Below are 27,108 nucleotides of genomic sequence, written 5' to 3'. Positions count from 1 at the left end.
GAACAGAAGCCAAGAGACCCACGATTGTGAACTGAAGTTCCTCATGTTTTCATCCTTTAATTTTAATCTGAGGCACTGTGTTTCCTCCAAATCCTCTTCTCCCCATATCTTTTTTTTTAATTAGCTAAGCTTGCAGTAAAGTTTTCATAGCTCCTTGAATGCATTCTTAATACAGTATTGCACTAGCAACCTCTTCCCAGAGAAGGAATGTATTAATTTACATAATACTCTTAGTCCTCATTGGGCCAATGTTCCTCCCAAACCTGGCTCTTTTACATGTTTTAGTAATCAGCCTAGGTGTCATGTAAGCCCATTAATATTTTTAACCATTTATGAACGAACATTTTAAAGAGAGCCAATTACAATATAAGAAGGGAAGCATCCATATTATTCTTTTTTTACACAATTAAAGAAAACAAAGAGAAAAAGAAAAGCCAGAAGGTAATGCTTAAAAAAGTCACCCCAAACCTCAGAGGAGTTCCTAGATTATCTCCAAGTGCCAGCTCTGTAGACTCTCCCGTGTACAGAAGACTGCTGCTCACCTTTTACACACATACGAAGAAACAGAATCAACCTCACTCCCATTCTATACAATTTTGTTTTTCTCCCCATTCAAGATTCTGTATAAATTGCTCTCCTCATATTTAAACCCACTATGGACTTGATTCCACCTATCTCACTAATCTTTTTTCTTTTGGCTCTCTTCCCTGCTTGTCTAGCACTGGCCTCCTCTCTGCCTGTTCACACAATCTCACCACTGTTAGTATGAGAGACTTCTCTGCACCTCCTGACATCTGGAATAGACTTCTTATATGTTTCTGCCTCATCAACTCTCCATCTGTTTTCAACTAATGACAGCTAAAGAGAAATGAGAAAATAAGTTCAAGTTTGAATTTAGTTACGGATTCTAGTGAGGAACTGTCAACCTTATGGGTTGCAATTGTGTGTTCTACTAGCCTTGCCTATGGTAACCCTTGACAAAACTTCAACACAGTCATGATCTGTATGGCTAAAATATACATTTTTAGTTAAAATATAATTCTTGAGCCCCAAAAATATTTATGTCCAAGTCAGAAGCAGTTGTCTACTATTATATATTATTTGGATTGTAATAGTGTCTCTGGGCTCTAGTCAGAGCTACTCTGTGTTAGTCGCTGTACGAACATATAACAAAAAGATGGGCCCTACGCCAAAAAGAGCTTACAATTTAAGACTAGGTTGAGAGACAACAGGTAATAGAGAATGGCAAAGGGAGCACTAGGAAACAATTAGACAATACTGGTCAGCATGATAAGTGGCAGTCACAGCATCTCTAATTATTGTGTATGCCATTTGTTTAGACAAAAACACACGGAGTGCAAAAATAAATTGTCAGCAGACTATAAACTTTAGCAGCCAATTGCAAGTAAGATACTTAAAGAGGTTAGCTAAAACCATGCCCATGAAAAGATTTAAGTCTGACATACATGCCAGGCAGTAATTGGTCTTGGGAGACAGCAGAGAATTAAAATATTTATCAGGATTGTCTGTTAATGGTAAAAGCTCTAGACTAAGACCACTTTGTACAACTGGACAACTTTTACAACTCAAGAGTGATAGAGCTTACTGTTTTCTGTCTAAATAAAGAAAAAGTTACACCCTGGTGTTACTGCACCACTGGATCTCTTCATTTATCTATAAATATATCTATATCTTCATGGAGGACAGGATAGCTGCCATTTTGCTGGCATTTGTTTATTTGTATAGTTCAATAGGTACTTCTAAGATGAACAGTACAAAATAAAACCTTATATCACCCCTTTTGCAGCAACTGGAAATGGTCTCAAAATCCATGTGTGAAAAAAATATTATTTTCTTATCTGATGGCTGAGAATCAATCACATAGAGCACAATTAGTTATGGTTCATGCTTCAGCTGAGTACTGCATCACTGTGGATATCTAGCATGTATACAAAATATTCCATGGAGCAAACATACAGCATTTCTATCATTAAGAGAGATTTCTATCATTGAATGTTGCTGTGTAACAGAAGCTAATAATAATAAAGTATAATGGAAACTGAAAGTATTCCAAAGTAAATGCCTTTGAAACATGCTTAGAAAATAGATTTTAGTTTAAATGTGTATACTGAATTTATAAAAAACTACGGGTATATCTACACTATGAAATTAGGTCGATTTTATAAAAAGTCAATTTTTAGAAATCGATTTTATACAGTCAATTGCGTATGTCCACACTAAGCGCGTTAAGTCGGCAGAGTGCATCCTCACTACCGTGGCTAGCATGGACTTACAGAGCGGTGCACTGTGGGTTGCTATCCCACAGTTTCTGCAGTCTCCACCACCCATTGGAATTCTGGGTTAAGCTCCCAATGCCTGATGGGACAAACATTGTTGCGGGTAGTTTTGGGTACATGTTGTCATTCGCTCTCTCTCCGTGAAAGCAACATCAGATGATCGTTTCGCGCCTTTTTTCCGTGCAGACGCCATACCACGGCAAGCGTGCAGCCCACTCTGCTTGCTCACTGACACTGCCACTGTTGTGTCCTGGGTGCTACTATCAGCAGACGGGCAGTAGGACTGCCAACCATCGTCATACACCGCTTCCGCTGCAACTTTGCTCTGCTGCTCTTGTCTCAATAGCAAATTTCTCCATGTTGTCTGTCATGTGCTCCCGGGTATGTGTGTTCCTCGGGAAATGTGCACGGTGCTAACCGTTGTCCTCCACTACATCTCTGCTCTCCTGGTGCCATGAATCCACCTCGCAGGTCCTCTCGTCGTTCTGTATAAATATGTATTCTCGTGGCATCCGCTGTCATCCACCGCTTCCGCTGCAACTCTGCTCTTCTGCAGACACCATACCACAGCAAGTATGGAGCCCGCTCAGCTCAACGTCACCGCTGCTGTTGTGAGCATTGTAAACACCTTGCGCATTATCCTGCAGTATGTGCAGAACCTGCAAAAACAGGCGAGGAGGTGACGACAGCGCGATCACGATAGCGATGAGGACATGGATACAGACTTCTCTTAAAGCACGGGCCCTGGCAATTTGGACATCATGGTGGTAATGGGGCAGGTTCCTGCTGTGGAACGCCAATTCTGGGCCCGGGAAACAAACACAGACTGGTGGGACCGCATAGTGTTGCAGGTCTGGAATGATTCCCAGTGGCTGCGAAACTTTTGCATGCGTAAGGGGACTTTCATAGAACTTTGTGACTTGCTTTCCCCTGCCTGGAAGCGCAAGAATTCCAAAATGAGAGCAGCCATCACAGTTGAGAAGTGAGTGGTGATAGCCCTCTGGAAGCTTGCAATGCCAGACAGCTACTGGTCAGTCGGGAATCAATTTGGAGTGGCTAAATCTACTGTGGGGGTTCCTGTGATCCACGTAGCCAACGCAATCACTGCGTTGCTGCTACCAAGGGTAGTGACTCTGGGAAATGTGCAGGTCATAGTGGATGGCTTTGCTGCAATGGGGTTCCCTAACTGTGGTGGGGTGATAGACGGAATGCATATCCCTATCTTGGAGCCGGACCACCTTGGCAGCCAGTACGTAAACCGCAAGGGGTACTTTTCAATGGTGCTGCAAGCACTGGTGGATCATAAGGGACGTTTCACCGACATCAACGTGGGATGGCCGGGAAAAGTGCATGACGCTCGCATCTTCAGGAACTCTGGTCTGTTTGAACAGCTGCAGGAAGGAACTTACTTCCCAGACCAGAAAATTACCGTTGGGGATGTTGAAATGCCTATAGTTATCCTTGGGGACCCAGCCTACCCCTTAATGGCTCATGAAGCCATACACTGGCACCCTGGACAGTAGTAAGAAGCAGTTCAACTACAGGCTGAGCAAGTGCAGAATGGTGGTAGAATGTGCATTTGGACGATTAAAAGCTCGCTGGCGCAGTTTACTGACTAGGTTAGACCTCAGCGAAACCAATATTCCCATTGTTATTGCTGCTTGCTGTGTGCTCCACAATATCTGTGCAAGTAAGGGGGAGACGTTTATGGCAGGGTGGGAGGTTGAGGAAAATCGCCTGGCAGCCAATTACACGCAGCCAGACACCAGGGCAATTAGAAGAGCACAGCTGGGCACCCTGCGCATCAGAGAAGCTTTGAAAACCAGTTTCATGACTGGCCAGGCTATGGTGTGACAGTTCTCTTTGTTTCTCCTTGATGAAAACCCGCCCCCTTGGTTGACTCTACTTTCCTGTAGGCCAACCAACCTCCCTCCTTCGATCACTACTTTCAGAGGCAATAAAGTCATTATTGTTTCCAAATCATGCATTCTTTATTAATTCATCATATAAATTGGGGGGAAACTCACAAGGTAGCCCGGGAGGCATGGGCGAGGAGGGATGCACCGGGTGGAGTGGTGGATGAAGGGAGAAGGGAACGACAAAGCCACACTACAGTTCAAAACTTATTAAATGCCAGACTTCTGTTGTTTGGGCAATCCTCTGGGGTGGAGTGGCTGGGTGCCCCTAGCCTCTCCCTCTCCCCAACCCCCGCGTTCTTGGGCATCTGGGTGAGGAGGATATGGAACTTGGGGAGGAGGGCAGGCGGTTAGACAGGGGCTGCAGCGGCGGTCTGTGCTCCTGCTGCCTTTCCTGCAGCTCCACCAGATGCCTGAACATGTCAGTTTGATCCCCCATTAGCCTCAGCATTGCATCCTGCCTCCTCTCAGAGTCCTCCTCCCTCCTCTCATCGCGTTCATTTAACGCTTTCCTGGACTCTACCACTGTTTGCCTCTATGCATTCTGCTGAGCTCTTTCAGTGCGGGAGGACTGCATGAGCTCTGAGAACATGTCATCGCGAGTGTGTTTTTTTCGCCTTCTAATCTGTGCTAGCTTCTGGGACGGAGATGATGGGGGGAGCTTAGAAACATTTGCAACTGCGGGAGGAAAAAAAGGGAGAGTAGTATTTTAGAGAACAAAGGGAAGACTATTTCACACTGAATCAAGTGATTTACATTACATAGCACATGTGCTTTTGGTACAAGGTCGCATTTTGCCTCTTATATTGAGTGCCTGACGGTTTGGTGTGAGACATCTCACATGCTCAGCTGGGCAACAGAATTTGGCTTGCAGGCAGCCATGGTAAGGCAAAGGATTTTGGCTTCTTCAACCTTCATAACATGTGGGAATGGTTTCAAACAGCAGCACCCTCCTTTTCCATACCAAGCAAAGCCCGTTGGGTTAGCCATTTAAAAGGAGGGGCTGCAGTTTTAGGGGGAATGTGCAGCACAACCCCCCCCCAATTCTCTGGGATGATCGCTTCACTTCCCCCCAACCGCGTGGCTAGTATCAGGGAAGATCCCTGTCAGCCAAACGTGAACAGCTCAGTATGAGCGGGCCTCCCCTCACCGCGGGCTAACAGCGGGGATGATTTCTTTTCACCAAAGACAAACAGCCCAGCAGGAACAGGCACCTCTGAATGTCCCCTAAAACAAATTTCCTGTATTTCAACCTGTTGACCATGAATGATATCACTCTCCTGAGGCTAACACAGAGATAAAGAATAGATGTTGCTTGAATGCCACCAAAGCCCAGGCCCATTTGCTGCAATGTTTTGTTCTGCAGCGATTCTAGACTACTTGCTACTGGCTTTTATCCTACCATGGAGGACGGAATAAGGCTGCCCTCCCCAGAAACCTTCTGCAAAGGCTTTTAGAGTGCCTCCAGGAGAGCTTCATGGAGATGTCCCTGAAGGATTTCCGCTCCATCCCCAGACACATTAACAGACTTTTCCAGTAGCTATACTGGCCGCAAATGCATCCCAAGTTTTTAGGGCAAATTAATCATTAAAAATGCTTGCTTTTAAACCCTGTATTATATTTAGAAAAGGTACACTCACCAAAGGTGCCTTCTCCAGCTTCATGGTCTGGGAGCCCACATTGGGAGGGTTGTGAGGGTATTGGCTCCAGGGTGATGAACAGTTCCTGGTTTCTGGGGAGAAGTGATTCTCTGCTTGCCTGCTGTGCGCTATCTTCAACCTCCTCCTCCACAAAATCCTCATCCCTCTTGCATGAGACTCCCTCCTTGCAGGTGTCCACGGACAGTGGTGGGGTAGTGGTAGGGGCCCCCCCAGAATGCCATGCAGCTCATCATAGAAGCGGCATGTATGGGGCTCTGACCTGGAGCGACCATTTGCATCTTTTGTTTTTTGGTAGGCTTGCCTCAACTCCTTAACTTTCACGTGGCACTACTGTGTGTCCCTGTTGTAGCCTCTGTCCATCATGCCCTTGGAGATTTTGGCAAATATACTGGCATTTCATCTTTTGGAACGGAGTTCTGCCTGCACAGATTCTTCTCCCCATACAGTGATCAGACCCAGTACCTCCCGTTCAGTCCATACTGGAGCTCTTTTGTAATTCTGGGACTCCATGGTCACCTGTGCTGATCAGCTCACCACGCTGGCCAAACAGGAAATGAAATTCAAAAGTTCCCGGGGCTTTTCCTGTCTACCTTGCCAGTGCATCTGAGATGAGAGTACTGTCCAGAGCAGTCACAACGGAGCACTCTAGGATAGCTCCCAGAGGCCAATACTGTCGAATTGTGTCCACACTACCCCAAATTCAACCCAGCAAGGTCGATTTTAGCACTAAACCCCTCCCCGGGGAGGAGTACAGAAATCAATTTTAAGAGCCCTTTAAGTCAAGTGCAGGGTTAAATCAACCTAATGCTGCTAAATTCAACCTAAACTTATGGTGTAGACCAGGGCTAAGAAAGAAAATAAGAATAGCTGATCTATGAATATCAATTATTAACAATTCACCCTGCATCCCCATTCAATACATCCTCTTTTACTAGAAAAAATATCTTACTCAACTGCTAGAGTAATACTAACAACGAACTAATACGGACTCTCTACAATTGTATCTTACAATATCCAGAAAGCTACAATTTTTTAATTATTTTAAGGTGGCCTTATAAAAGTTAAACCATCTTCTTAATACTACAATTTCATTTCTTCCTATGTGCAATTATTTCATGCGCAGTAAATTTGTATACTGTCTTCTTTTCAAGAGAAATTAATAATTTCCATGCTCCTTCACTTATAAATAATCCTAAATCGACAGGAACAAGAATAGATTAAAATAGTACATAGCCTATGCCACCATTTCTTTGGAGGGGGGAGGGCTAAGAAGATGGAACAGAAAGAAAGGAAGATTCTTGCTTAAAGGAGCCATTTGCCACTTTGTTGTTACATTTAATTTGGCTAAGAGTTCATTAATGCATGTGGACTGGGTTTCATGCAGTGACATGGGAATGCTGATTTGCCTTAAAGCCCCTGCCAGATCAAGTATGGCTTTGCCTTTTTTCTTCACAAACATGGGGAGATGAAGATATGAGGTATTATGGAAGCTAAATCCCATGCACTAGAGAGCTATGATATTGACTCAGATAGCTCAGGTATTTGAGACGACTCACGACATTTGTTTCATTATCCAGATGCAAAAATCTGTATGGTATTAAAGATGAAGACAAAACCATTTATATATGTAGGTTACCCAAGTAACAACCAAGTAGAACCCAAGTAACAACCACGTAACAACTAAGTAACAACTCAAGTACATTACACAGCCTGAAATTAACTTATAAAAACCCTATCACTACTACATTTCAGGATTGTTAAGTGGAGGTACACTGGGTAAGTCATGCTAAAGCTTGAGCTATTCCTAAATGAGAAGTCCCAAAGAACCAGATACTAAGGAGTGGAATTTTCAAAAGCACTCAGCCAGAATGTGTTCCCACTGAAGTCAACAGTAGAACTTCCATTAACTAGAATGGGAGCTGAGTTAGGCTACTGATTGCATCTGCAGACCCAACCCACAGTTTGTGTTTTTCTCCAATACATTTTTTAACACTTGTAACCAAGGACAAAGGTTTAGTTGTGGAACTACCTGTCTAAATTTCAGGATGAGATGAGAAATGCCTTTTGATCTGGGCAAAAACATAATGCAATCTTTTAAGTTCTTATTTCTTGTTTTAGTAAATGCAGATATTATGCCTATTAATATTTTTTTCTTTGATATCAGGATACTCAACATAGTATTCTATAAACTTATTAAAACCTGGAAGCTGTGGCAACCTTTCGCCATCCAGAGCCTATGTTCTGAATAGAAATTAGGGTAAATACTCACTTTTTCTTATTAGATCAACTGTGATTATATACAAGCACAAAGTCTTGCTCATATTGTTGCAATGTCTGAGGCATGGAGATAAGGTAAGTTCTCCCCAATATATCAATATCTTGTGTATGTTCCTTTCAACGTATCTGTCGGATTTTCACATTTTCAATCCTGGCTCCCAATCATTTTTTGGGAGGTGGTGGTTGCATTTAGTAATTTTATAATTACTGGAAGACATGTCCCATAGAATCTAGAGCAGGGGTTGGCAACCTTTCAGAAGTGGTGTGCCGAGTCTTCATTTATTCACTCTAATTTAAGGTTTCGCGTGCCAGTAATCCATTTTAACATTTTTAGAAGGTCTCTTTCTATAAGTCTATAATATATAACTAAACTACTGTTGTATGTAAAGTAAATAAGGTTTTAAAAATGTTTAAGAAGCTTAATTTAAAATTAAATTAAAACGCAGAGCCCCCTGGACTGGTGTCCAGGACCCACGCAGCATGAGTGCCACTGAAAATCAGCTCGCGTGCCGCCTTTGGCACACTTGCCATAGGTTGCCTACCCCTGATCTAGAGCCTTATAGTATGTTGCAGGAAGGGAGCTCAAGAAGTTATCTTCGTAAGGCTATAAGAATTACTTCGACTCCCCAGCTACTTTTGGTGATCCAGTGCATTTTAGTGAATTTTAAACTAAAATAAGTTAGACTCCAACCTTGCAAACACGTATGTGCATACTTTACTTCATGTGAGAGTACTGATTTGAATGGGACTATTACTCATGTATATAAAGTTAAACTTATACATATGTATGTGCATCTTCAAGGTCCACATTTTTACTGGTTAAGATATTTCTTGAAGGAGGAAGTACAGAATCTCCATTACTAGAAATACTGATAAAATAAAAATTCTACAAATCCAAAAAGACTTTTTGCATCAATGCTCCTGTATCAATATTTATTAGAAAACAAGAACCCTCAGCAGAGGAAAAGAAAGCAATACTTCTATGTAAGTAATACTAGAGTTATAAATGAGCAAGATGACATTGTAAAGAGGCTGACTTTCATCCACAGTGAAAAGCCGTCCTTCTACATTAAATGCTTAAGTTGTTAGCTTTCATAAGTTAGTCACATATATAAAAAAGGGTAAGAACGTCTGACTAGATTAGACGCAGCTTTACGGTGAGTTCTAGATGTACAATGCCCTAAGAATAATTTGGTGACTAAGGGGAGGAAAAACAAGCTAATAAGTAGAAGAATGTTGGTTTTAAATGTCTCTTAGAAGGTGTGCCTCCCACCCCCAGGCGATAAAGAATACTAGGTTCTAGAAGCAAAGAATATAGACAAATAAAACAGAAAATGTTTTATACATATCAAGCCAAAGGAAGTTCACTGTACTGAGCATATACTGTTATCCTTTATTGGGTCTGATGTATCTTTAGCCTGATTTCCCAAATAAAATAAACAGGAATTAAAAACAATAAGCTCTGACATAGCTAGCTAAAATAGAGACTTCTAAATACAATTATTGTGCTTTTTTTTTTTTTTTAATTAAAGTAACACTATGGGCCCTGACCATCCTTCTACTGAAGTCAGCATGACCTGGCCCTAAAAATATGTTGCTTTCATCAGTACTGCAGTTATTTTCAGATTTAGAGGAAATCTAAAAATTGATATTCGTTTGGTGTACAGGTTTCCATATTGTGGCATTTTGGAACTGCTTCTCAAAATTAGCTATTTTTACACTCAAAATGAACTAAAACATTTCAAGACCTACCCAAACTCAGCTGTTAGGGAAAATATTTGGTTTCCTAATACAAAATTCGTGTTCTCTAAAGCTAGGGAAGAAACTAGTTTATCCAAGCTTGAAGACAGAATCCATACAACTTTGTTCACTGAGAAATACACAAGATCTTAAAGCTTGTTGTGCATTTATTACAGTTTACAATCATAGAATCATAGAACTGAAAGGGACCTGGGAGGTCATCTAATCCAGTCCCCTGCACTCAAGGCAGGACTAAGTATTATCTAGACCATCCCTGACAGGTGTTTGTACAACCTGCTCTTAAAAATCCCCAATGATGGAAAATGAAACATAAAGGAAAGTTCTCTGTCTCTCTCCTAGTTTTCTATTTTTTAAGTGAGAATAATAATATAATATGGAGCATAAAAGGAGCAAGCATTTAAAAACTGTGGTTGCCTAGTACTATGCACTAACAGACTCTCTAATTCTGACCAATTCATAATGAAACACTCTACTAGCAACTCCTTCAACTTTACATCAATTCTACGATTGCCAATTTTGGTTGGACGTATTTCTGGAGGTTTCATCACATGACATTATTGTTAATTAAAGATTAATATTTAATTCCTGGAGACTTCAGGACAATCCTGGAGGGTTAGCAACCCTAATCTATTCACATAAACCAATGGATATCTTTTAACCTACAAAAGTGTATGCATGATCCTGGTTTTTAATATCTGCGCAATATTTTAAAAGTCCAGAACCTAAAGTTAATCTATATAATCCATAGGAAGTTGTCTGCCCAATTTTTAAAAGCACTGAGTACCCAACTCCTCCCAAGGACCTCGTCTGATTTCATAAAATCATAGAAATGTAGGCCTGCAAGGAACCTCGGTAGGTCATCTAGTTCAGTCCTCTGCACTGGGCCAGGACAATAGCAGCTATTAAGAATTCAGCACTTTGGAAAAAAACAGGCAGGTGCCTAGCTGTGGACGTAGGAGTCTAACTTTAGACTTACGTTTTTAAAGCTATATTTTAAAGCTCTTCACATGGATGATAATAAATACCTAAATACAGGTGAAATATTACTGAAACAATTCATTGAATAGGAATATAATATGCTATGTCACAATTCAACTTTATAAAGAGTAGTACTTAAAAGTATTCTGCTTCAACTATGTAGTACATGAAAGGGAAACAAAATTCACATTTTACTTCATGACAGAAAGTTTACTGCACTTCTAAATGAATAACAATCTTCAAAAATACACTTCTCATGGTTTATATCACGCGCACATTTTATACTTGAAGGTTAGAACAATTATTGTTTGGGCTGAAAAGACAGTACAAAACAGAGCGCTTAAGATTACTGAAACAAACAAACAAAAAAAATTACAGCCAAATATATCAAATATTTGAAATCTTTCTTGGATCATAATTCAAAGACAATGACAACTACCATTATGGACAAAAAAGAGATATAAATCCCAAATATGAAACATTCTTGTAAAGCAGGACAACTACCAAAAACAAACATAAAAATGGAAAGACTTACGTAAATGAGTATGTTGAAACAAATATTTTGTGATGTGAGGTATGGTAGAGGTGGAGTGCTACAGTATATTTCCATATATTCAAACTCATTTCAAATCACCTACTTTAAAGTCTGAAATCAGCAGATCATTGGCTGTTTGCTGTCTTTCATCATATGACCTCTTTGTTGAGATAAGATACATTCAAATAAGCAAAAAAAATTAACCGGATGATCAGATATGAATAACCATATCTGCCAATTATGAAGGCAAATTGTACGTAAAAATGCAAGCCTACAACTTAGTATTCATAATAAATACATTTTCAAGCATTTAACATTATCAATATTTTAAAAAGAATTTAAATAATAAATGCAACTATTTTATACAGAACTGTACCATTTATTATACACACAAGTTCATCAGTTCCCTTTGTTTACAAAGGCTGGTTACAGATAATCATATGGAATGTTACAGTACCATCTTGCATAAAATTTTAGTACAATTTTGTACTTGAAAAAATGGTGCAAAACACCAGCCTAATCAATCTGACTGAATTGAAATACTTTTTTTTAAATTACATCATTAACACATACACCACAAGCTGTACATAAGCCCACTTTTCAATCACCACTTCAATATATTGTAGCAAGTACATTAGGTTGCAACTGATTCCATCTAGTCAGTTAAATTTATTAAAGGCTTGCACTGCTACTCACTCTGGAACCTTTGAGCTGTAAGCTTGTATGCATGAATTACAAAGCTCTTGTTAGTACAATTGTAAGGTCAACGCTGGTTGCCAAGTACTAGTATCAAGAGATTTCCTCAGAGAAGTCTCAGTTAGGAACAAACATTCTTTTTTGGGATACTTTTTTTCTTTCAAAAATAAAAAAGTTATCTTTTCAAGACTCTCCATTCTGTACCTTGGGTGCTGGTGGATGCATAAAGTCCTTAAAGGGAACTAGTGCCTCCTTGAGAGCAGAACAGACTTCCGAGGATGAGCAAGTGATACATTCAACTAAAGTTGGGTACAATGCAATAACTTGTGCCCATGTGTTTGCATCAACTGTAATAGAAAAGTACAAAATGAAATAATGTAATATTGTTCATCATTTTTACAGTAGAAAGGCATTTTTAATTAATATGTAAAGAAAAACACTAAGAAAGCTATGGGACACCAGATTTTTACCTCAATATCTCATTGAGTCCCAAATGGTATTTTTTTTTTATTACGACATAAGGGGTGAAGATGTATATTCAGCACAGGAAGACATTGTTAGAAACCAAAAGTCAAAAAAAAAAGAAAAAAGAAAAGAAAAGACAGTTACCTTTTCCGTAAACTGGTGTTCTTCAAGATGTGTTGCTCATGTCTATTCCACAATAGGTGTGCATGCTTGCCATGTGCACCGGTACCAGAAGTTTTTTCCCTAGCAGTACCCATAGAGGAGCGCCCTAGTGACCTCTGGAGTGGCGTCTCCATGGCGTGGTATAAGGGGCACTGCGCGTTCCCCCCACCCTCAGTTCCTTCTTGCCAGACAACTTTGACAAAAGGGAAGGAGGGCGGGATGTGGAATAGACACGAGCAGCACATCTCGAAGAACACCAGTTATGGAAAAGGTAACTGTCTTTTCTTCTTCAAGTGATTGCTCGTGTGTATTCCACAATAGGTGATTCCAAGCTATATCTGTTGGAGGTGGGAAGGAGTTCACAAACTCTTGGGACGGAGAACGGCCCTGCCGAACCTGGCATCCTCCCTGGTCTGAGAGACAATCACATAATGCAAGGTGAATGTGTGAACTGAAGACCACATGGCAACCCTACAAACGTCCTGAATGGGGACAAGGGCCAAAAAGGCAGCTGACAAGGCCTGCGCCCTTCACAATTGGTGGCAGAGGGATTCCTGCCAGGTCATAACAGGTACAGATGCACGAGGTGATCCAGTTGGAGAGCCGCTGAGTGGAGATCGGCTGACCTTTCATGCACTCAGCCAAGGCGATGAACAGTTGCGAGGATTTTCTGAATGGCTTAGTCCGCTCCAAGTAAAAAGCCAGAGCCCGTCGCACATCCAGTGTGTGGAGGCAGCGCTCCTCACTGGACGCATGGGGTTTGGGGCAGAGGACCGGCAGAAAAATGTCCCGACCCATGTGATAGGCAGAGACCACCTTCGGGAGGAACGAAGGGTGGGGGCAGCGCAGACCTTATCTTTATGAAACACCGTGTACGGGGACTTGGAGGTCAGGGCCCTGAGTTCTGAGACCCGCCTAGCCGATGTGATAGCAACCAGGAAGGACACCTTCCATGAGAGGCGTGACCTGGAGCACATGGCTAGCGGCTCAAACAGGGGCCCCATGAGACGAGCCTAACATATGGGAAGAGACGATTCAACCCCTTAAGGAATCGGCCAGTCATAGCATGGGAGAGCCATACCATGTGGCCCTGCATTGGCGGATGAAAGGCCGTTATGGCTGCCAGGTGCACCTTGACTGACGAGGGCACCAGGCCCTGGGCTCTAAAATGAAGGGGGTAGTCCAGAATAAGTTGGATTGGGGTGGCCACCGGGGAAACTCCCCGCTCGTCCGCCCACCTGGAAAACCGAGACCACTTTGCCAAGTAGGCTCGGCGCGTGGAGGGCCGCCTGCTTTCTAGGAGGATGCGCTGAACCCTTTCCGAGCACGTCCTTTCCTCCCTACCTAACCATTGAGCAGCCATGCCGTGAGGTAGAGTGCTGCTAGGTTTGGGTGGAGGCGGCGGCCTGGGTCCTGGGAGAGCAGGTCCAGGCAGGATGGCAACGGCCACGACGGGGTGACCGCCAGGCCCGGGAGGGTCCCGTAACAGTGCTGCCTGGGCCAGGCTGGGGCCATCAGAAGGACCTGGGACTTGTCCGTCTTTATCTTTTCCAGGACCTTGCCGATCAGTGGGATGGGGGAAAGGCATAGAGAAATTGGCTTGACCAGGACAGGAGGAAGACATCAGAGATAGCGCTCCACCCCTGCCCCCCGAAGCAGAACCGGGGACAGCGACTGTTCTGCCGAGTCGCGAACAAGTCCACCTGGGGAGTTCCCCACACTTGGAAAAGTCTGTGCACCACCTCTGGGTGGAGAGACCACTCATGCTGAGAAGAGAAGTCCCTGCACAAGCAATCCGCCCGCACGTTCCGGGCGCCCGGCAGATGGAAGTCTGTAGGCAGATGTCGTGGGCTATACAAAAGTCCCACAGCCTGAGGGCTTCATGGCAGAGGATCGGGCCCCACCTTGTCTCCTGATGTAGAACATCAAGGCCGTGTTGTCCATGAGGACCCTGACCACCCATCCCTCCAGGTGCGAGCAGAAGGCCATGCACGCCTGCCATACCGCCCTGAGCTCCTTGACATTTATGTGGAGGGTCAGATCCTGATCCGACCACAGACCTTGGATCTGAACATTCCTCACATGGGCCCCCCATCCCAGGTCCGATGCGTCAGACACCAATTCCAGCGATGGGGCCCTGCCCCTGAGCGGGACCCCCTTGACGGGGGGACTACCACCATAGGGAGGTGGTCACTGGCTCGGGCACCGTGAGGACTCTGTCCATCCTGTCCCTGGCCTGGGAGAACTCCGAGGCCAATCAGAGCTGGAGGGGCCTCATCCTGAGTCTGGCATGACGGACCACATACGTACACACCGACATGTGACCCAAGAGCTGGAGGCATGCTCTGGCTGTTGTCACCGGAAACCTTGTGACTGTGTCGATGAGCCCCTTCAGGGTCTCGAACCTCTCCAGTGGGAGTGAGGCTATGGCCGACGAGGCGTCCAGGACTGCCCAGATAAACTCTATGCATTGTACTAACGTGGATTTGGTGTTGTTTACCAACAGGCCCGAAGTGGTGCATGTGGACAGAAGGAGTGCCATGTGATCCTGCACCTGCGACCGGGAGCTGCCCTTGACCAACCAGTTGTCCAGATAGGGGAAGATCTGGACCTCCCCCGGCACCTGAGGTAGGCCACCACCACTGACATACATTTCATGAATACCCTGGGGGCAGTGAACAGGCCAAACGGGAGGAGTGTAAATTGGCAGTGTTCCTGCCTCACCATGAAACAGAGAAAGTGTCTGTGCCCCTCGAATATACGAATGTGGAAGTACGCGTCCTGCAGATTGAGGATGGCGTACCACTCCACGAGATCAAGGGTGGCGTACCAGTCCCCGGGATCCAGGGAGGGGATGGATGGAGGCCAGGGAGACCATGCAGAACTTGAGCTTCACCCTGTACCGGTTAATGCCTCGCAGGTCCAAGATGGGCCTGAGCCCCCTTTTGGCTTTCAGGATAAAGAAATAACGGGAGTGGTACCCCTTGCCTTTGAACTCCCTCGGTACAACTTCCACCGCTCCTAGGCCCAGGAGACGCCACACCTCCTGCTTGAGCAGAGCCTCATGTGAGGGGTCCTCCAGGAGGGATGGGGGCGGGGGATAGTTGGACGGGGAGAAAATAAACTGGAGGGTGTAGCCCCGGGAGATGGTGTTGAGGACCCATCGGTCCGAGGTCAGCTGCGACCACTCCGGTAGGAAAGCACACAACCAAATGGAAAAGGGAAGCTATATTGAGGGTGGATCCCTGATGAGAACTGGCAGGGTGCCCCCGAGCATCCCGTCAAAACCGCCTTTTCCTCACTTGCTTGCCCTTGGAGGACCCAGGCCATTTTTCTTCCAAATGAGTCCAGCCTCCTCGAATTTTTATTTTTTTGGGTAAGGGCTGGTTGGCCCTGCCGTTCCCTGTAGTTGACCGACTCGACCACCAGGGAATTAGGAGCAGGGTGGGTGTATAAGTATTCATGCCCCTTGGCAGGTACAAAATACTTGCGTTCTGCTCTCTTAGAGATGGGAGCCAATGAGGCTGGGGTTTGCCACAGGGCATTTGAAATTTTTGCCACCCCTTCATGGAGAGGCAAGGCCACCCTGCCCTGTGCCGAGGAGGACAGTATATTAAATAGGGAGTCCGAGGGCTCCTCCATCTCCTCTGCTTGGAGGTGGAGGCTTGATGCCACCCTTTTTAAGAGCTCTTGATGGGCCCGAAAGTCCTCCTGAGGGATGGAGGGAAGAGGGGCCACAATCGCCTCATCTGGGGAGGGTGGAGGCGGCTGGCATGGTACTGTGTGTGTCCACTGGCACCGGAGGGTCCACCACCTGGTTGGTCTCCAGGCACAGAGCTGAGGATGTATATCCTACCGACTTCTTCCTCGGAGATCTGGAGAGGGAGGCCGATGGTCCTTCTGAGGCTCCGGCCACCGAGCAAGCCTACCACTGGGCAGACTGTTCGGCCTGGATGGCCTGGCCCATCAATGGACGACTACGAAGAGAGGCCGGGCTGACATAGACCTGCCGCTGTCCCTGGATCAGGAGGAGCAGCGACGCTAGGAGCAATGCCAACCACAGGACCACAATCCCACCGTGGAGGACTGGTACCGTCAGTAACAGCGGCTCCGTGATCTGCTCCGGTGAGCGGATCCGCGATGGCGAGACGCTGGCAATCAATGCCTGGGGCTGCGGAGGCGGTGCCGTGGCGGGGTCCTGGAGCGGGACGACCAACGGGAACGACATCAACGTTCGTGCCATGACCGACTGCTACGGGCTTCCGAGATGAGGATCTTTGGCGTCGTCTGCCTCGGTCCTATTGGTGTTCACTCTTCGAGGCGGAGCAGTGCCGAGAGTCTCGGTCAGACGGAACCCAACTAGATGGCCTGGTGGGTGTCAAGGGCGATCCACGTAGACTTTGCCCTGAATGGATGCTGGGCAGTGAACAGCATCAGGAACGTTCCCTCGACCGAGACCGGTACTGAGCCGGGGGCGACTGCGGAGATCCCAGCGGCGGCTTGCCTCTGGAGTGCGGGGCTGACATTGGCAGTGCTCCTGGTACTGGCATGGACATAACATCCCAGGCTGCCTGCAGGGCCTCCAGGGTAGAGGACATATGGGGAGGCCTGCTCCGAATGGGCCAGGCTACTCCATTTGACTTGAGTCGGAGGCTTAGAGGCCGGTGGGGATCAAGGACTGCCCAACATGGGTCTAGCCTCTGTCCTGGGTTTACTCCAGTGCCGCAGCGAAGGCGGCCTCTTCCTAGCCTTCTTGGCGTGCCCCATGGATTACAAAGCATCCTAGAACCCTAAACTATTGGGATGCTCATCCTCAAAATAGGGAAGTGGTATGTAGGCCTCATGCCCATGGACGGGGAGCGGTGCCGACTAATCGATGGTTCTGAAGGGTTGCCGCGCACCGATGCCAACTCCATCAGAATAACCTGGAGCCTGATGTCCCTTTCTCTCTTGGTCTGAGGCTTAAACTACTTGCAAATCTTGCAGAGATCGCTGAGATGGGTTTCCCCAAACAGCGTAAACAGTCCGCGTGTGGATCACTCACTGACACAGATCGCCTACATGTTGCGCAACTTAAAACCTGGGCCCAGGCACTCTAGCTAAACTAAACTAACTAAACAACTAACTAGAGGTATCATACACTGAACGAACAAGCAGTTTTGGGGATGAGCTACAGCAAAGCTGGAGCAGAGCAGTTCAAAAGCACCTTCACTGGCAACAAGAAGGAACTGAGGATGGGGGGAGTGCGCAGCGCCCCTTATACCGCGCCATGAAGGCGCCACTCCAGGGGTCGCTAGGGTGCTCCCCTACGGGTACTGCTAGGGGAAAAACTTCCGGCACCAGTGCATGTGGAGAGCATGCACACCTATTGTGGAATACACATGAGCAATCACTCGAAGAAGAATTTGCATTATAAAGCATCCTAGAACCCTAAACTATTGGGATGCTCATCCTCAAAATAGGGAAGTGGTATGTAGGCCTCATAATAAAGTGAACAGAAAAGCCTTTATAAAAATACACTGCTTCAAATTCCAAATCACAAACAGAATGTATATCTAGTTTTAAAGTGTACAGACATTTTAAATCAATATAACTAAGTCAGTTTCTCCTTTGATTACCTCACAAGAACTGAATGTGTGTGTACCCCTGCAACATCTGACACCAAAATGACCCATCCCTCCAGCCCCAATCCTGGGGGCAGGTGCAGGGAGAGAGGCAAACTTTGCCTCAGCCACCCAGAGCAAGAAAAATCTTTGGCATAGCTCTGGTCTATTCTACATAGGGTGTCATTAATGATATGCTAAAGCAGTGGTTTTCAACCTTTTTTCATTTGCAACCCCCTAAAAATTTACAAATGGAGGTGTGGATCCCTCTGGAAATTCAACAAGTGGCTCCTTCCCCATCGAGCCAACGTGATGGCTACCTGAAATGCTGTTTTCATCAACAAATGGAGGAGTGAGCAGGTCCATCGGTTCAAATGGAGATCTCGTAAGACATTTAAGAACCAGATTGACGTCCCAAACCAGAATAGGACTTTGGCTGGAAAAAAGATTTCCAAGTCCCCTGAAGAACTTCATTGTTTAGGCTGCGTGTCTGTTATGGAGATCACAGAAGTCACGGAATCCGTGACTTCTGTGACCTCCATGACTTCTGCAGAGGCCGATGCAGCTGGCTCTGGGGCTGCCCAAGCAGATCAGGCAGCTCGTGGGCCAGCCGAACCAGCCGCTGCTGGGGAAGTTTGGGTGATAGAAGAGGCTCAGGGTGCTGGGTGGTGCTTACCTGGAGGGGCACTCCCCTGAAGCGGTCGGCAGGTTCCTGCAGCTCCTAGGCAGATGGGTCAGGGGGCTCTGCATGCTGCCCCCACCCACAGGCGCTGCCCCTGCAGCTTTCATTGGCTGTGGTTCCTGGCCAATGGGAGCTGCAGAGCCGAGTGGGTGGGGGCAGTGCGCGGAACCGATCTGGCCTTCCTTCCCCCCAGGTAGGCAGCCTGCAAGCCCTGCCAACCCTCCTCCTCCCAGCACCAGCGGGGGTCCCTGGCCCTGCACCACTGTCTGGCCCCTCCTCCCCTAGCACCAGCAGGGGTCCCTGGCCCCATGCTGCCGCCCGCCCCCGCCAAAAAACACCAGCTGGGGTCCCGTGTACCGCGCTGCTGCCCTCCACACCCCCAGAGCACCCGCAGCCCCCCGGCCAAGTTTTAGTCAGGGGTACATAGTACAAGTGATGGACAGGTCACGGGCTGTGAATTTTTGTTTACTGCCTGTGACCTGTCCACTACTTTTACTAAAAATACCCGTGATTAAAATGTAGCCTTACTCATCATCAGTGGGTGGGCAAATATAGAATAACCTTCTGTTGGAGAATCGAAATCTGTGATGGCTGCCAGGAGTTCTGTTAGACTCTAACATAACACAATGACAGCTCTGAGTTTTTTAGTTCTAGAATGTAGTCCAGTATGTGACAGCAATGAGGTTTTGGAATATGTTTTGAGGTCACACCAACAGGCAAATCTTGTCCATTTTTTTAAGTGTGGCACATAGATGGTTTTCTGCTGTGCAGTAGCAACCTGACAGGTACCATTAGCCGAGAAATTGAAAAAACTGCAGGAACACACACACTCAACCAGGGGGCGCTCCCAAGACATAGGTGCCACACCATTACAGGTTGTTTTTAAGCCCATTAATCATCAACCAACTGTGCTTTGAGCAGGAAAACCCTCAAGATTGGGATGAAGGATCTTTCTGTGTTCCTTGGAGAGGAAATGAGGAGCAACCAGGAGAGTGATCAGTGAGTGAACAGCCAGCTGTATCACATAAGGAAACTATGTTTGTCAGGGTCAGGTCAGGACTGTTAGAGTAGCTCTGGGTTTGTCCTTTTTTATTTTGAGTAGAACTTTAGATGTTAGAGGTGTCAGAGGAGAATGAGCACAGTAGACTCCACAACCACTGAAGATGAAAAGCATCCCCCAAGGATTGATGACCCAGCCCGCCTCTGGTGCAGAACTGGGTGCATTTCTTATTTTATCGCTGTGGCAAACAGGTCTATTTGAGGGGTGCTTCCCATCATACTTACCACATTGTTGGATTACGTGGTAAGTATGATGGGATCTCTCTCACTGGTGGTTTTAAGAGAATTGCCTGCTCAGTGTGTGTGCTGTCACATTCTCAACTCCTGGGAAGTACGCTGCTGTGATGACTATCTGATTCCGTACGCACCAACTGCAAAGTCTGACAGATGGAGGGGGATTTTACCTCCCCATGCTGGTTGATACAGAACATGAATGACACATTGTCCATCATGAGCTTTATGTGTTTGCCTCGGATTAGCGATAGAAACTGGAGCCAGGCATATCTAACTGCCCTAAGTTCCAGGAGGTTGATGTGCAGAGTGGTTTCCTAAGGCATCCACCTGCCCTAGGCCATGTGGATGTCTAGATGCACTCTCCACTCCAACAGGGATGCATTTGTCATTATAACAACTGCTGGGGAAAGGCAGGTGAAAGAGACTCCTGCACAAACATTATGAGGGTATTTCTACCACTTGAGAGATTCGTTTATGAAGGTGGGTATGGAAAGTAGCGTAGTTAGACTATCTGTTCAGTGCATAAACAGTCTTGAACCACTCTTGAAGGCATCACATTTGTAGTTTTGTGTGGTCTATAACTAAAGTACCAGCTGCCATATGCCCCAGCAGCTGATGACAGCTCTTGACTGGGGTTTGAATGCTAATCTGGATTGTGTTAACTATGTTGGATAGGGCCACGAATATGTGCATTGGAAAGCAAGCTCTTGCCACTACTGGACCAAGATTAGCTCCTATGAATTCTAACTTTTGAAAAGGGGTCAAGGTGGATTTTTGAATGTTGAAATGCAGGCCCAATCTGAGAAAGAGGTCTATGTCTTTGCAAGTTGTCTGAAGTTTGGCCCAGGGAGTGACCTTTCAGAAGCTAATTATCTGCATAAGGGAACATCAGAATTTCTTTTCTGTGAAAGTGTGCCACTACTACTGATGTACTACTGATGTGATATTTGAAAAGACCCTTGAGGTAGCTGATAAGCCAAAAAGGAGCACCATGTGCTAAAAATGGTCCTGACTGAGAATAAAACATGGAAATCTTTTGTGGGATGAGTGGATTGTTACAAGGAAATATGCATCCTGAAGGTTGAGGGCTAAGAGCCAATCCTCTTGGTCCAGTGCCAAAATAATTTTTGAAAATGTTGCTATTTTCAATTTTTGTGCCTTCACAAAGGTGTTGAGTAACCTTACATTTAGGATGGGTCTCCAACCTTTTTTTTTTTTTTTTGGAACCAGGAAATACTTGGAAAAAAACCCTTTCCCTCTGTGATGCATAGGAACTGAATCTATAGCACCCAAGAGTAAAAGAGAGTCTATTTCCTGTCATAACAGGCTCTCGTGAGAGAGGTCCCTGAAGAGGAACAGGAAAGGGGACTTGGAAGGCAGAAGAGAAATGAAGTGAATGATTTCCAAAACCCATTCATCCGTAGCGACAGATTCCCAAGTAATAGATAGAAAGCGTAAACACTTTCGGTAGGCTTGGGAATCTATCACTTGGTGATTGCCGAAGGGAGGAAGGAAGGAGAAACATTGCAGTTGGTATGAAAAGGGGACAGCAGCTCAGGACCTCAACCACCCTGTCAAAATTGGTGCTATGAGGTGGAAGATTTGTGAGGTGGAAGATTGGGAAGTGGGTGATTTTCTCCTCTGGAACCTTTGTCTCTTGCACTGTGGCCTCTGGGAATTGAATGGGGCAGGATATCTGTGCTGACTGGGACCTACTAAACTCTCTCTTTTGGATACATGTATAGATCCCCAGAAAAAATGTAAAGCGGCCTTTGGAGTCCTTTAATGGGTGCACTCATCCTGTGCTGTCAGTGAACAGTTTAGTATCAAAAAAAGGAAAGTCTTCGACCATATTCTGGACCTCCTTTAGAAATCCTGAGAGCTAAAACCAGGAGGTCCTCTTCAAAACTACTGCCATAGAAATAGACTGAACAGCAGTATCAGCAATGTCAAGAGAGGCCTGCAGAGATGGTATGGCAAGCAGTTGGCCTTCTGCAATGATCGCCTGAAATTGCTCTGTGTTCTGCTGGTAGATATTCAATAAAGGAGTTCAGCCTGGTATAATTTGTATGGTTGTACTTCGCCATTAATGTCTGGTAGTTGGCGATTCTGAATTGTAAAGTAGCTGACGAATATTGTTTTCTAAAACATGTTGAAGCACTCTCCCACCTTACTGTGTCCTAGAGCTCAGTGTCCAGCCCAAGCCCAAACATCTACACCGCAATTAAACAGCCCCTTAGCCCAACACCTGTGAACCCAAGTCAGCAGGCCTGGGCCAGCTACGGGTTTTTAATTGCACTGTCGACATACCCTTAGTGGCCAAGGAGTGAAGAAGGCATCTCCTAACGAGTTATGGTGGCATCCCTCCCCTCCAGCAAAATTGTGGGAATTTCTTGTTGTATGGCATCAGGAAGAGGTTTATCCCTGGACAGCCCTAGGTGAGCACTACCTGTAGGATAGGATAGCTCAGCTCCCATTTGTAGTCCTCACAGAAATGTCTGTTCAGTGTTTCTTCTATGATGCTTTGCAAACCTGATAGAAATGCCACTAAGACGTTGATTTGGTGGGTTATGCACCAGTTCCAAATTTCATTGCTTCTGTGCACAAGGATTGGGATTGTGCTCCCCCTCAGCAGTTTACATAATATATAGTAGCTCTGTTGTCCATCATGTCTCTTCTGAGTGACCCTTGATTTGGGGTAAAAAATGACTGCACTTATATTGAACTGCTCTGAGCTCAAATAGATTGATGTGAAGAGCAGACCCCTAATGGGTCCACCTGCTTTGTGACATGAGATCACCAGCCTAACAGAGAGGCATCTGTGATGATTGTCATTGTGGGGGGTGAATACAAGCATACCTTGCAGGGATCCTTCTACTTACAGAGAGTTGAGAACTCAGAGATAGACACCCTCTTGGACAAGCTGTGCTTGAGGTAGGCTTGAAGGCATTGGGAATGCAGTCTGGCATGAGGTCTTACAAATGTACAGGCTGCATATGGCCCACAAGCTGCAGATAGGCCCTGGCTGTAATTTGTGTATTAAATCTCCACACACATTACATTAAAACGTTTAAATAAAATAAATAAAAAAACAGATGAGCAAACTAGCTAATTTGAAGTTAACTGACACCGCAAAACTCTGTCTCTAGCACAGGCAGCTGAGGAGAAAACTGGAGCGGCAGCAGGTTTCAGACTGGAGCACAAGGACGTATTAGGCGCAGGGGCAGACACTGCTACCAAACACTCGCACACCCATAGGGACAACTACTCTAAGAACCACCTATTTATCAGGGATGGGGTAGATACACAAAGATGGCTAACCTGCCTCACAAAGGAAGAGCTGACAGACAATGAAGTTATGTTGTGGCTTCGTGCGCAAGTTAACCATCTACTATATAAAGATGAAGCATTTTCAGGTTAGTAGGTCTCCAGGGTTTAATGTAATGCATGCTATCCTTTAGGATCATAAACTGGATAGAAAACCTCAGATACAGTGGGTTCCGCTTATTAACAAACTCTTGGTTTCCAGCAAAAGTTTCCATTATCCAGAAGTTGCCAACAAGTGGAAGGCAGGTTTGTGGGGCTGTGGCCAAGAAAGGAAGTGCTGGGACATGTGGGTGCAACCTAGAGAGCGCATGGAGAGATACCACGCAGCTCTGTGTGTCCTCGTTACCACCATTCCCTGTGGAAAGCCCCAGCATCGGGGATGCAGCCCCCAATCCTGCTACTAATCTGCCCACAGTGCTGGGACTTTGGCAGGAGATACAAGCACCCCAGTCCGTTACCTCCTTTGCTGGCAGCAGGTCTCTGGGTGCAGTTGGGTTTGTGGGGCTGCAGCCAGGGAAGGTACGTCCCAGTGCTTCCTTCCCTTGTGGAAATCCCAGAAATCTGCCTGTGGCTGGGACCTTTCTTCCAAAAAAAGTTCTCAATAGTGTCATGCAGTTGCCACTATTTGAACCCCACTAAGTTAATGTGATGGGACTGGTTCCTGGCAAAATGTTGCTATTAACTGGGGAAGTTGTTAATATCAGGATTGCTATTAAGTGGAATCTACCATATTTTGCTCTTGTTTTGCACGTTATTTCAGAGACAAATGTACTGCAAGAAATTTATGTATGATTTTATAGACTTCCAGAGTTGGCAAAAAGAAGCAGCTTTTTAGCAGTCTCCATTCTATTCTTATTTAAAGCTTTCTTAGTTTTGTATTTTTCTCTTCTGTTTGTGCTAAAAAAAATGTAGAGAAGTTTTTAAGGGATTTTCAAGCAGCACTTTAAGAAACATGGTCATGCCTGAAAAAAATGTGAGCCTCCTTGAAAAGTGATAGTTAAAGATGTGCTTTGATTGGGGTAGGAGAGGAAAATAAAAACAATTAGTCATCCAAAGTGATAGCTGCAGCAGTCTTTTTGAAGCTTTTCAGTAACCAGACCTCTTGTCAATTTCAGAACCCTTCTTGAATGCAAGAACAGAGATAGCAGAGGGCATGAAAGGACAGCACAACACATATCCATGATAGTACTTCTCATCCAGTTCAACAGCTGGGAGTTTTAAACTATATGCCTTGTTTAGTTTGCTGTCTATTTTTATCTCCCTGTCAGAAAGTTTTTTTCCAACAGCATGAAGTTTTACTTTTGATTTTGGAATACAATAGTTAATTAAAGATTTGAACCAATACAAAAGAGCTAAGGGAGTGCATCGAAAATGACCTAATGGGGCTCAGAGGTTGAGAGGTGACTGACACTCCCGTGTCTGAGGATAGCGTGAGGAGTCATGGAAGTAAAAAATTATATTTAAAACACTAAACTGAACGGAAGGAAAATGAAAAAAAAAACAGAAGAAAGACTCAGTGAAGCAGCGAAGTAAAGAAGCCGAGTGGTGCTGAGTGGTAGCAGGAGAAGCACAGCTCTTGATGAACATTCTTTTATTGACTATGGTCAAGAATGAACTGGATATAAGTTTTCCAAGAGCAACAGTTAAGACTACTGGTGAACACTGCCCATAAGGACCAAAAATGTTCTAAAAGCTACAAGAGTTCTGCTTGTGCAGCATTAAGGAGCCAACACTCAGAAGTAAAAATATTACACAGATGGTATCTTTAGAAAAGTAAATTTATCCCTATCTTAATCTTAATGGACCTAATAGTGAATGAGAGCTTTAAGACTGAATAGAATATGGTCTGGATAAACAAAGATTTAGCAAGATTAAAGGAGGTAGACTACAATGGGAGATAAAGAAAAGATACAAAGAAAGAAAATTTCACTCTAAGATCTTATCATATTTTATAGTAATATTTACCAAAACATGTTTTAGATTAAGAAAGGGCATTGGTACCTCAGCTGGAAGCTTTCTACTCTAGTGATACTCTAATGATACTCTTTTGTCAAGTGCTGTGAGAGTGACTGATGAAAAGCAATATATAAGAGTTAGATATTATTTTATTTATGTAGGCTGATGGACCCGTTAAAGAGATGTTTTAAAAATTTCTACTTGGCACCTACACAAACATGAAAGGGCAAATTAAGATTCATATGGATGATACTTTTCTTGGAAATAGTGCTTTAGATATATTTTTTTGCACAAACATATTAGGTACATAATTTTGTTTAGACTTCTGATTAAAACAACTTACCATTTTCAGGCTGAGTTTTCTTAAGGGAATCTATTAGAGTACTGACAGCTTTTAAAACGAATATGATTTCTGTTACTTGCTGCCTACAAGGGGAAAATATATAAACTATCAACTGTACAATTTCAAAAATGTTTCCCAGAATATGATTTTTCTGTCGACTTATATAGCAAATACAAAAACAAATTTTGAACAATAAAACCTTTGACACGCAACCCAGTGAAACCAAGGTTATCTAATGCTGTAATTAACATTCATCTTTAACTGATCTCATTTCCCCACATACATGTGACCAATTTATATTTAATTTTTTGAAATCATGTCAATACATAGGCCTCAATCATGCAAACACTAATATATGTGCTTAACTTCAAGCATATAAGGAGTCTCACAGAAGTCATTTATTCAATCACGTACTCAATGGATAAAATTTTCAAAAGCTTTTAAATGGAACTGAGATGCCTAAGTTATTTAAGTGTTTTTAAAAATGTTACCATATATTTATGTTCAGTTTTCTATTTCAACAACAACGATGGTATGACTAATGCTTCAGAATATTATTACTTTGCTATTATTTTATTTTATTTTTAGGAACTTTAATATTTTCTCATCAACCTATCAATAGCTCTGCTAGAAATTAAGGAAGAGATGGTTACAGAAACTTTTCAGAGACAATGAAATACAATTGTACTACTATATATTGCACTCCTGAACTCTGGGTAATAGTCTTGAGGATAACTGCTTCTTAAAAGGCCCTTCCAATCAATAGCCTTCCCAAATTTGGCATTTGATCTGAAACTCCCTGCCCTTACACATTCTTCCATAAGAAATAGTAACTCACCCTGTGCAGTAACTGCAGTTCTTCAAGATGTGTCCCTCTATGTGTCCACTCTAGGAGCATTTGTGCCCCTTGTACTTCCGTGGGAGATTTTTCATAGCAGTGTCTGTTCAGCCTGAGAATTCATGTTACTCCACGGCGTTGCTATATAGCACTGCACAGGCTAACCATCATCAGTTCCTTCTCTACCATGAAACCCCATGACAGGTAATTGAAGCAGAGCAGAAGGAGGGTGGGTACTGGAACACCATCAGGTCATACATCTCGAAGAACTGCAATTACTGTACAGGATGAGTAACCATTTTTTCTTCTTCAAGTAGC

General features: G+C 44.5%; 1 protein-coding gene across 5 annotated transcripts in view; it reads right to left on the bottom strand.

Moving 5' to 3' along the window:
* Positions 1–9,070: 9,070 nt before the first annotated feature.
* MON2 (MON2 homolog, regulator of endosome-to-Golgi trafficking) overlaps positions 9,071–27,108 on the bottom strand; it is a 190,954-nt gene continuing 172,916 nt past the window's right edge. For 3 of the 5 annotated variants that reach the window (XM_034770422.1, XM_034770396.1, XM_034770412.1), the window contains 2 exons: positions 25,953–26,035; positions 12,305–12,468 (listed from right to left, as the gene is read on the bottom strand). In XM_034770422.1, coding sequence (XP_034626313.1) covers positions 12,305–12,468; positions 25,953–26,035 — 247 coding nt within the window. Of the gene's footprint in view, positions 12,469–25,952; positions 26,036–27,108 lie in introns of all 5 variants that reach the window. The other 2 variants (XM_034770386.1, XM_034770405.1) reach the window with 1 other exon arrangement.

Source organism: Trachemys scripta, chromosome 1, assembly GCF_013100865.1.
Source record: "Trachemys scripta elegans isolate TJP31775 chromosome 1, CAS_Tse_1.0, whole genome shotgun sequence".
NCBI classification, from domain to species: domain Eukaryota; kingdom Metazoa; phylum Chordata; order Testudines; family Emydidae; genus Trachemys; species Trachemys scripta.
Note: the sequence above shows the minus strand (reverse complement) of the source record. Positions and strands in the feature narration are given on the sequence as shown.